At 34.7% G+C, this 12,500-nt stretch overlaps 1 protein-coding gene across 1 annotated transcript in view; it reads right to left on the reverse strand.

The window, feature by feature from the left end:
- The window catches only part of LOC115212114, a 556,559-nt gene that overhangs the window by 66,604 nt on the left and 477,455 nt on the right, over positions 1-12,500 (reverse strand). Inside the window, exons 12-13 of the mRNA XM_029780954.2 lie at positions 8,889-8,907; positions 6,900-6,916 (exon numbers count right to left, since the gene is read on the reverse strand). Of these exons, the coding sequence (XP_029636814.1) occupies positions 6,900-6,916; positions 8,889-8,907 (36 nt within the window). The remainder of the gene's footprint in view (positions 1-6,899; positions 6,917-8,888; positions 8,908-12,500) is intronic.

The raw sequence follows: 12,500 nt of genomic DNA on the forward strand, positions 1-12,500 counted from the left end.
CTTATAATAGTGCGAAGTTGAGGTTATAAGGGATAATGGTATCATTGAGACCCAAAGGTGCCAGATAATGCTGAATAAGTGCTATAGACAGACCATAGTTAAGTTCCAGATTCGGTTATATTGTGAATAAAGGGTTCAACGTAGGTTCTATGTCAGCATGTGTATATAAGAATTTTTTGCATAATAAGATAAAAGAACCAATGCCATGTAGATATTAGAGCATTTATAGATAGAAGGTCTTACCGCAGTTTCTAGGATATTCATTAATTATATCCCTTCATCGGAGACTGTGAGAGGATAGTTAAGTCATAGTTAGTTTAGATGTGATACAAAATAGAGAGTAGGGTGCAGGCAAGAAAATAGATGCAAGATATGTATGGGTATTGAAGTTATAAATCCACTTTTTAGGCATAATGGTATATATGCAATATTATTATAGTCAGTTCTATATTTTTGATTATCGTGGAAAAAAGCCTTCCATCGCATTCTTTGGATTAGGTCCTTAGTTTTGGAAAGGAGGAGTGAGAGGAAAGTCTTTTGTGAAGGAATAGGTGTGTCCTTTCCACGATAGGAGTTGGTTCTTATGATGAGGTGGTAACAAGGCTACTGGAGTTCTGTAAAGCAAATAATCTAATGATCTGCAATAACAACTTCAGGAAACCAGCCAGACACCTGATAATCTATCAATCTGGTGGCCACACTAAAAAGCAAGATACATGGTTGCTTATAAATGTAAAGACCTTCCCTAGTGAAAAATGTAACCTCAGCATAGGTTAGTCATTAGCAACTTCAGACTTCAGGCTAGAAGGATTTCAAAAAACAGACCAGTCTGGAAAAGAAGGATTTGGAAGCTTAAGGATTCTTTGAATAGTCAGAGATTTAGAGACATCCTAATTGACAAGGAGGCAGAATTACAGACATGTAACATAGAGGACAACTGGATGATCTAAGGGACAACTTACTGAGAGCCACAGACCAAATTTGTTGCTGCACAAAGTCCCAAAGAGACCTAGGGTGACATGGTGGGGAAACAGTGTAGGAGACAGAGCCATTGTGCAAAGATAGCCTGGAAGAGTGGTCGTACCAGAGAACTATATTAGATAGCTAGAAGGGAAATTAGAAGATAGGTATACTTAGCCAGGGGAGAAGCAGAAAAGAAGTTTGCCAATGTTTTGCGATGTGCGAACCAAAGGCTTGAAGTGTTTTGGATTGCAAGACAGTGTGTCAGAGAAAATTGTGATATTGTAGGAGAGAAGTGCTTTCGCATGGATGATGGCTCACTGTAAAGAAAGAAGCCTTAAAGTGCCACTATGATAGGCTGTAAAATGTAGAGAATGACTGGGAAAAGCTAACCAGCTATCTGAATTGACAGTAGCTTAGAAGATAAAGCAATTAAAGATATAAAAACAAAGAAAGCCCCTGGCCCATTAGGGATCACTGCTGAAATACTTAGAATATCTGGTGGGGTGTAACCTAGTCACCCATATAGTTAATCAGGTTGTCCACAGGGAATCATACCCAAAGACTGGTGTACCAGCATTATAGTCAACAACTGCAAAAGTAAAGGTGATACCTTAGACAGAAATAATTACAGAGATATCAAATTTCTGGACCAGGTGATGAAAGTTACAGAAAGGGACATAGCTCAATTAATTAGGAATAGAGTTAGGTTTGATGAGATGCAGTTTGGTTTTGTGTCACGAAGAGACACTACTGATGCTATATTCCTTGTGAGGCAACTACAAAAGTATTAGTCAAAAACAAACCTCTGTATTTGGTTTTTGATGGCATGGAGAAAGCCTTTGACAGGGTCCTCCACTCCCTCATCTGGTGGGCAATGCAGAAGTTAGGGATAAATGAGTGGTTGCTGAGAGCTGTACAAACCATGTACAAAGAGGCTGTTTGTAAGGTGAAAGTTGGCTATGAGTATACTCATGAATGAATTCATCCCTTTAGTATTAAATTTAGTGTACAGGTAGAAGCTCACCAAGGATTGTGTCTTCTTGTTTATCATAATCCTGCTGAGGAATTTAAGACAGGCTGTCCTTGTGAGATCCACTAAGCTGATGCCCTAGTTCTTATTGGTGAATCACTATCAGAACTAGAGAAGAAAATTCAAGTGTAGAAGTAAGGCCTGGAATCAAAGGGCCTTAGAGTCAATTTGCAAAGACTTAAATCCTAGGAAGTAGGAAAACAGACAAATCACTGATCCCTTCAGGGATATAACTCTGCTCAATATGTAGAAAAGATAGTAGAAACTCCATATAGTGTAGCCAGTGCAAGCTATGGACACATAAGGGGTGCAGTAGCATCACAGGAAGGTTAACAGAGAAAGTAGTCTGTATGTGTGTGACAAATGTGCAGGTACAATAAACACTAGTAATGTACAGAAAATGGACTCCCTCAAATGTCCAGAGGAGTCTTAGAAGTAAGAGATGGTCTCTCTTATCTAGGCAATGAAAGTAGCAGCAGGGCAGGAAGTTCTGTAAGTGTAGTTGCTAGAATAAGAACAAGCTGGGCAAATTTCAGACAGCTGCTATCTTTGTTAGGAACAAAGTTCTCTCCCTCAGAGTGAGGACAGATTGTATGATGTCTGTGTATGAACAGCTATACTACATGGCAGTAAGACATGGGCTGTGACTGCAAAAGACATGCAAAGGCTTGAAAGAAATGAAGCCAGCATGCTCTACTGGACAGGTGATGCCAGTGTTCATGTACAATGGAGTGTAAATGATTTACGAGAAAAATTGGGTATAAGAGACATCATTTGTAGTGTGCAAAAGAGATGACTGCACTACAGTATTTCCCAATTGAATTCATCCCTTTCTCAAATGAATGCGTCCTTTTCTCAAATGAATCCGTCCCTTTCTCAAATGAATTTTTCCCTTTCTCAAATGTTAGTGTTAAAGTTAGATTTAAAACATAATAATTTAAACCGTTTTAACATGCCAAAGAAGACATACAAGAAAGTAAATGAATAGGATAAAGAAAAGAATATTTTCTACTTCAAGAAACTGAAAAATTAAAATTGCTCCTTTGATTTTAACTACAGCACAATGAAGACAATTGTGCCGAAAGATTATTCTCTAAAGAAAAAGCATGGGCACTAACAGTGAAAATACATGGAAAATCATCAACAATTTTTACAAGAATCGATTAACGAGGACCCAGCTTTAAATTTGAAAAGAATGAGAGAACTTTTACAAGAGAAAAATCAATTTGACTGTTTCATTATCAACTTTTGATTGCTATCTTGATGACTTTGGATACACTCTGAAAAAACTAATAATTCACCCTCAAGAATCAAATAACGAAAACACAAAAAAGAAGCGATGTTATTATGCAAAATGGCTTCAAGATAATGGGTTGGCCGTTTGTAATGTATATATTGATGAAACAAATTACAACATTTGGATTTCAAAGTAAATGATTATTATATTTGCTAAATACTTATATAAAATTTTTGTTTATGAAATATTTTTTACAATCTATTTTGTTTTTGAAGGTCAATGGGCAAATTTAAATGTTATTGGCCACTATGGATATGTTGGGTCTTGTCCAATTTGAAACATTTAAGGTCACAACTTTCTGCATCAATGTTCGCTAAAGATCGCTGCAACTATATCAGATCCTGTCATATTTATTATGGACAATGCACACATCCATAAATGTGTCAATGAAATTGATTTCATACCACAATATATGGTTAATTATGTACCTCCTTATTCCCCAATGTTTAATTCCATTGAGGAAATGTTCAACGAATCAAAATCTTTTGTGAAGCATTATCTGCAGACTCATAAAAATGATCTCTACAAAAGACCAGAAAATTTGCCCATGACAATTCATAGAATGAATATTTTAAAAACAGCCTTGTATCTTGCAATGGATTCAATATCTGCTGTAAATTGTGCAAGATATGATCGACATCAAACATTTTTCATCCCACAAGCATTGAATATGAAGGATTTGTGAAATATTTGTGATTACAAGAGTTTTAAAATAAATTTAAATCATTTTAAGTTTAGTTTTTTGTTTATCTCCACTATTCTCATGTTAAGATACTATTTTGTGAACTTGTGTGAACTTACGGGCATCTAATTTCTAAATATTTAAAATCTAAATTGGCTTTGATATCGAAGGGACAAATTCATTTGAGAAAGGGATGAATTCAATCAGGAAATACTGTAGTACGGTCATGTGATGTGTATGGATTTGCATAAAGAATTGCATAAAGAATTGCCTCTCTAATTATGAGATTTCAGCATCGAGAACAGATGATGATGATGATATGTGTGTGTGTATGTATCATGTTTTAGGTATAATGTGTTTGTGAAAACCTCACAACAGAAAATCAGTTTCTGCACTATATATTAAGAGGCACCCAAATAGATTCTTTTTTCAATTCCCCTCAAAAGAAAGCAATATGATCAACAAAATCAAACAAAATAACCACTTTTATATATGAAAACAGCAATGTCTAAACATACACAGTACAATAAGTATACATAAAAACATTTGAAAAATACATTAGAGAATAAATAAGAATCTCAATATTGTAATAAAGTATGTTTTTATCACAAAAGATGTTGACTATAATGTGAAGAAGCAGAATGATAATTATTGAAAGATGAGGGACACTATCTTAATCAGCTTGAGGGGTTAAGAACTTATACAAAGTTATTTGATGTTTATGACACATTATCTCTTTATATAGCACAATGTATGAACTGAGCTCAGTAAACTCCTCTTGTAATTTTTATTACATTCACAATTCAGGTTGTTATCAGGAAAATCTTGCAGTAGACATTCTTCTATAAGTGCCAGCCCTTCAGCAATATACTTTGTAGTCAATTTAAATGGAGTTGGTGGAATTTCTGCATTCTCATCTGTATTCTCAACTTTCTCTTGATAAAACAGCATGAGCTCCTGATTAGATAAACTTGCTTTATGGTACACTAGTAACATAATGCTTTGTAACTTCTTCAAACCCTACATCATTTGTAAATGTCACAATATCTTTCAAACTTTTCTGCTTGTGGAAAACTTAAGTCACAGATATAATCTGGTCATATATTTTCACAAGCACATATTCAAAGTGGAGGGTTTTACTTCACCAATGACTCAGTAATTTTATCTACAGTATCCATTGTGTTGAATTTTTTCCAGACATCTTTAACCATAAATTTATCTTTCCTGTCAATTGCTTTCAAAAGTTGTTTGAAAGTTCTTTACAGAATATATACCTTGAAGTTAAGACTACACATTGATACATAGGCTGGATCAAAGAAGTTTTATTCTTGAAAATATACTCTCACATTATCAGAAAGCTCATTTAAGTTTACTGGGTGGCTTGGTCTATTGTCTAAAAGGGACAATACTTTACAGGAAATATTATTTGGCACTGTACCACACTGCAGTAGGACATAAAAATGTTTGTAAATTGCTCTTTGAAGAGGCTCTAAGTCATCTGTGCTTTCTTATTTGAAAGCCAACTAACTTTGCATAATCTTTAAAAATCTTTGGATTTTTGCAGTGATATATCAGTAGGAGCTTTAATTTCATATTATCAATAGCATCAGAAGATTTTTGGAGAATAGAATTTCTCCAATAAAAGGTTCTACAATAAATACATCACTTATTAAAAAAAAAAAAAGAAGCAGTGCTAAATGCACTCTGACTTCACTGTGTCATTTATAAATATATTAATATAAAAGCCTGAGTGATCATCTTGATAAATCAGTAAGCACTATCATTAATCAAGGGAATAAAATTATATCATGTTTAGTTTTACAGAGAACTTTCTCTTAAGAATTATGAACATTTTAAAAGTTGCTACAAGTGTTAATTGTAGAAAGACATTCTGATTACCATTCTACATTTTGAATATATTTAATGGAGTGGGGTCTTTTGTATGGTAATAAAACTTCTATGGAAATAATGAAACTGATAACAGGATATTAATTTTCAGACTGTAAGTGATTTTGAAATGAAAAGTAAACAATTGGCGTCATTTCATCAAACCCAATCTACTCATTTACAATTTAAAAAAAAAAAGTAAAATCAGGTAGCATTAAGCAATCAATATTTGGTAAAAAACAGTAACAGAAGATGAGAGATCAAAGAATGAGGTAAAGAGTAGGAATGCAGCAGCTACATCAGCTTTGGCAAATTTAGACCTTGTTTGGAGAAATAAATATTACTATAACAATTAAAATTCATTTTTTTAAGAGAAATTGCAACTTCAGCTTCATTTTATTAGTGTGAATCATAGCTTTTAGATGCTGTAAATGAGGAAGAGATGCCTTTTGAAATGAAATGTTGCAGAAAGATCCTTTGCATTCAGTTTATAGAACAATAAACATATGAGACTTAAAAAATAAATTGTTGGGAAAACAACCATAAAACACATCTGTTAATTAGCAAATGGTAGCAAATCAAGTGGTTTGGTCATGTAAAGCATCACCAATAAAAGAAGAATAGACAAAAGAACATGAAAGAGGTTAGCTGAGTTACATTAAGTAGTGGACAGGAAGGAAGACAGTGAAAACTATAAGGTAGGCAGAATGTTAAAAAAACTGGAAGGTGGATAATGCATTTCTTGCTGTACTTATATGGTTTCCCTTTACAATGGATTTTAATTGATTGAAATATTATATAGAAAATAATTTGTTGGACAACCATCAGACCTGGAGGAAATGAAATGCACTACATGATATTTATTTTACCAAAAGGTTGTTCAGAATTTTTTCCAGGTATGTTCTAGTTAATGATTTAGAAAAAGCATTAAGAAAATAGAAAATTTTGTTACTGAATTAAAAATAGATGGTGAAACAAGCAAAAGACCGTATAGTTAGAGAGAAATAGACAAAATATACATTTTGCAAACTGAAACTTACCTTTTGTTGATGAAAATCTATTAAATTGAAGAAAAATGTGACAAAAATCAAATATTTACAATATTTACAAAATAAAACAATTTTCAAAAACAAAGAAACCCTTATTTTATTATTGTTATTATTATCATTACTCTTATTCTTCTAAGGTTAATAAGCTCTACCAATCAAGTACTGGAATCAATATAATCAATTGTTCCCCTCCCAGCAAATCTCTGGCCTTGTGCATATGTTAGAAACAAATGAAGGTAGTGGACTGACAGCATCATGTGAGTACAAAATACTATATCGTATTTGTTCTTGCTCTTTACATTCTGGTTTCAAATCCTGACAAGGTCAACTTTCCTTTTCATTCTTTTGGAGTTGGTAAGATAAAATATCTGTCAAGTACTGTGGTTGATGGTACCCTGCTTTCTATCCACATTACAAATTATTATTAATATTATTATTATTAATGAGGCAGCAAGCTAGCAGAATCATTAGCACATCAGGAAAAATGCTTAGTGGTATTTCCTCTGCCTTTTCTGAGCTCAAATTCCACTGAGGTTGACTTTGCCTTTCATCCTTTCGGGGTCGATGAAATAAGTACCAGTTGCATATTGGAGTCAATTTAATTTACTATTCCCCTCCCACCAAATTTCAGGCCTTGTGCCTTTAGTATAAAGGATTATTACAATTATTATTATTAGTTATTTGGATGTACCCACATTTGCAAGACTGGAGTCCAATTCTGTGACAACTTGTTATATTTAATTCTGCCAAGGTTGACTTTGTCTTTCATCCTTTCATGGGTGATAAATTAAGTACCAGTGAAACACTGGGGTCAATGTAATTGACTGTCCCCATCCCCCAAATTTTAGGCCTTGTGCCTACAATAGAAAATATTATTATTGTGAGCTGGTAGAATGATTAGCAAATGCTTAGCAACATTTCATCCATCTTTAAAATCTGAGCTCAAATGCTGCCGAGGTTAACTTTGCTTTTTCATCCTTTTGGAATCAATAAAATAAGTATCAGTTGGGCACTGGGGTCAATACAATCGACTTGCCTCCTCCCCTGAAATTGCTGGTCTTGTACTAAAATTTGAAACAATTATTATTATTTTGGTTTGTCTCAGGTTGGTCTTATTCCTGGTAGGTATTCTGTGGATAGCAAGTTACTACCTGTGACCTTAGATATCCACAAGTTTTCAGCAGTCTTTCAGATGCTTAGGATCCTCCTGATAATCCTTGCTGTCCCTAAGAGATAAACTCTACTGGGCTTTCTATTTTAAAACATTGTTAAGTAAAAACATTAATTATCAAAACACTTGATGGGTAACTTTGGAAGATTTGCAACCATGGATAATGTCAGAAAATATGGTATAGATACAATAATTATAATTTAACTTTTATAAAATTCCTTATTACTTATGCAAAATGATGAAACCGATACAAATTTTAAAACAAGAAGTATTCATTACTTTAAAATCAAATTAAATAAAACAAATTTCTCATTTGAATAAACCCTACCACAACTACTTCGTTATTTCATCCCTTCCACCCAGTTCCACATCCTCTGTCTCCAAAATTCTTTCTCTTTCAACATGTGCATGTAGCATTCCTTTATTCATTGCCTGCAACCAAGCCTAGAGTGTGCACTCATCCTTTCCCTCTTTTGTTAACTCTCTCTTTATCTTTCTTTTATTCTCTCTACCCTTATCTTCATATGATGTAAATCATGATTGGAGAAATCAACATTTATAGAGATTAAAGTGGATATATATCTGGCATGCACTGAAAGAAAAATATAACTAGTTGAAAGGTAGTATAATTTTTAGCAAAAAGTACAGAAGGCTACTCCAAGTATGGTTTGCTTCAGTTGAAGTGCAGCCTTTTTTTAGCAAGCAAATTGCTAGGAAAATATACTGAATCATGAAAGATAAAAAATAATTTTTTAAGAGAAATGTATTTTTATTTTTTAAATAAACAAGTAAAAATATAATATACTTACTCATTATTGTTTTTGATAGCTGTCAAAAAAAAAAAAAAAGTCACTTTCAAGTTAAACACTTGGCTACAATAATAACATAAAACTAACCATTAGCTGTAGTGGTTCAAGCCATAAACAGCAAAAGTATGGAAAGAATATGATCACACTTAACAATAAAAAAAGAGATACACTATTTACATTTGACGGATATTTGTCCCCATCTTCTTTGTTGCTAACACAATGTTTCGGCTGATAAACTGTCCAGCCTTCATTAGGTGTCTTGGGGAAATTTCGAACCTGGGTTCTCATTCCTAAGGCATTTTTCGATGTTGTTATTATTATTATTATTAATATTATTATTACTATTATTATTCAGGTCACTGCCTGGAATTGAATTTGGAATCTTGGGGTTAGTAGTGCAGGGCTACTAACCCCAAGATTCTGAGCTCAATACCAGGCAGTGACCTGAATAATAATAATAATAATATTAACAACAACAACAACATTGAAAAATACCTTAGGAATGAGAACCCAGGTTCGAAATTTCCCCCAAGACACCTGATGAAGGCTGGAGGGTATATCAACCGAAACGTTGTGTTAGCAACAAACAAGATGAGGACAGATATCTGTCAAATGTAAATAATGTACACAATTCCTCAGCTCTCAAATACAGAACTGTATTAAAAAAGGAGATTCCTTCAGGATTTTCATTTTTCAGTCTTTTGTGCAGTTATGTTAACATAGATTTATGGATCTTTTCTGAACGGCTGAATTTTTTGAAATTTTAAAATTAAGTGGAAATTATACCCAGTGTAAGCTATGGACACATAAGAGGTGCAGCAATATCAAAGAAAAGCTAACTAGGGAGATAAGTTTTGTATGTGGCAAATGCTAAGGTGCTATAAACACTGAAAATGTGCAGAGAACAGCTTCTGTCACATTCCAGGGAAAAAACTACAAGTAGTTGATAGCTTCTGTTACCTAGGGGACCAAGTTAGTAGCGGGGTGGATGCTCTGACATTGTCATGGCTAGAATAAGAATAGCTTGAGCAAAGTTCAGAGAGCTTGTACCTCTGCTGGTGACAAAGAACCTCTCACTCAGAATAAAAGGTAGACTATATGACACATGTGTACGAACAGCCATGCTACACGGCAGTGAAACATAGGCTGTGACTGCTGAGGACATGCGTAAGCTTGCAAGGAATGAAGCCAATATGCTCCACTGGATGTGTAATGTCAGTGTGCATACACAACAGAGTGTAAGCACCCTGAGAGAAAAGTCAGATTTAAGAAGCATCAGATGTGTGCAAGAGAGACGACTATACTGGTATAGTCATGTGTTGCGAATGAATGAAGACAGCTGTGTGAAAAAGTGTCACACCCTTGCTGTTGAGGTAACCTGTGGAAGAGGTAGACCCAGGAAAACCTGGGATGAGGTGGTGAAGCACGACCTTCGAACATTGGGCCTTACCAAGGCAATGACTAGTGACCGATACCTTTGGAGATATGTTGTGCCTGAGAGGACCCGACAAACCAAGTGAGACCATAGCCATGGCCTATGCCAGTGGGTGTAACCAGCCCACTTATGAATACCCCTCATTCATTGGACAATAAACTTTGCTTGCAAAGACCTATTGAGGCAAGTGAAATCAAAATTGCTGATGTGGCTCATGACAGGACCGCCTGATTGGCACTCGGGCCAGTGGAATGTTAAATGCACATCCAAGCATGATCGTTGCCAGGGCCATGGATAGGCTCCTGTGCCAGTGGCACACGAGAAACAACATTCAAGAGTGGTCATTGCCATTATCACTAGACTGGCTCCCATGCAGGTAGCACATAAAAAACACCTTTTGAGTGTGATCGTTGCCACAACCATCTGACTGGCCATTGGTGGCATGTAAAAGCACCCACTACACTCTCGGAGTTGTTGGCGTTAGGAAGGGCATCCAGCTGTAGAAACTTTGTCAGATCAGATTGATCCAGGTGCAGCCTTCTGGCTCACCAGTCCTCAGTCAAACCGTCCAACCCATGCCAGCTTGGAAAGCGGGTGTTAAATGACGACGATGATGATGATGATATATATTAATCAAAGTGTACAGTATCATATATTCATTAAGGCTGATTTTACCAATTGGCTTCATGCTAGGGATTTAATGGAATGTTAAGAAACTGTCCGATTATGTAACTTTGCACTCATCAGATGTAGCTGTTATGGAATGAAATATGGTGACTGCTCTCTATATTTTATTCACAACAGCTACCTTTGATGAGTGCCTTGTTACCTAACATCCCATCAAATCCCTAGTGTAAAACCAACAGGTATGATCAGGTGTAATGAATATATATAATACTGTACACTTTGATTAATATAACCCCTCTATTGACAGATATATGAGTGCATTTTCTCCTGACTTATGGATTCTTAGATGACTTTATATATATAAATATATACATATATTATCCAGGTGGATACTGTGTTAGCTCTCTGTTTAGTTCCAGATGCCAGCTAACCATGAATATTTCATAGAATTAATGGTAAACTTATTGGGTTATTTCTGAAAACTTTATCCAAAAATCCTGCAAGTGTACCCTGTGCTGTGTCTGTATCAAAAGATAGTCGCACATCTGCTAATCATTGAAAAGTGAAGGAAATTGGAATATGATGATTACTTAATGCACTTTATATTTACACTTTTTATAATTCATGCACAACTTATAGACTTAATACACAACACTCTCCCTCTTCATCTTACCCTCTTTTCTCTCTCCTTTTTCTTTCGCTCTTCACCTTTCCCTCCAACTAATCACATAAAAGCATTACAGATGGGCTAAGTAACAGAGAAAAAAAAAACGATTTACCAAAAATTACACGTGTTCATTTATATTTTTGAAAGTCCATTTGCGTGTATGTAGACATCTCAGTGTTTGTTCTTATCTTGTGTTTATTAATGTGTATTTTGAAGTAAATATTTGGTAAAGCTCTTCTATGCAGAGGTCACATCTTTTTTCCTCCATTCTATAAAGCTTAGTGGTACTGATTAATTCCCAATCGAGCGAATGGCTTTTGTTTGTATCTTTAAATGACCAGATTAGTTTACTTAGGTTTGTACTATTTATTTTTTCCCTATCCCTAAATGAGTTCAGATGAATAGCAAGTCATTATTTGAAAAAAAAAAAGAACTCGCACCAATATAAAAGTTTTCCATACCCTCTGAGATAACTTTACATCTGAAGACAATGTTTTTGGTTTTACATTTCAAATCTAAGAGACAGGTTTTATTTCTTGAGCAGTTGCAAAAACTAGTTTGTCTATTTCTATAATTTATTACATCATTGACTTCTCTAGGGATCTTTTCAGAATCTTTTTCCCTAATTTTCATATTATTTTCGATACCCCTCCTGATGTTATTTTCAGTACTGCTCTTTCTAGTGGTTGTACCTACTCTTTCAATGCTCATAAGGGAATTTACTAGGGTTGTTTCCTTTTGATTGTCAGTTCTACTATAATCATTCCCCCTAGCCTAGTGTGATCAATAATGGTATCACTGTCTATGTTACTACTGTTGCTATTTACTATTAACCTATTATTTGTACTCTGGTTAAGATCTTCCTGGAAGCTGCCTAGCTTAT

The sequence above is a fragment of the Octopus sinensis genome, linkage group LG5 (assembly GCF_006345805.1).
Source record: "Octopus sinensis linkage group LG5, ASM634580v1, whole genome shotgun sequence".
NCBI lineage: Eukaryota > Metazoa > Mollusca > Cephalopoda > Octopoda > Octopodidae > Octopus > Octopus sinensis.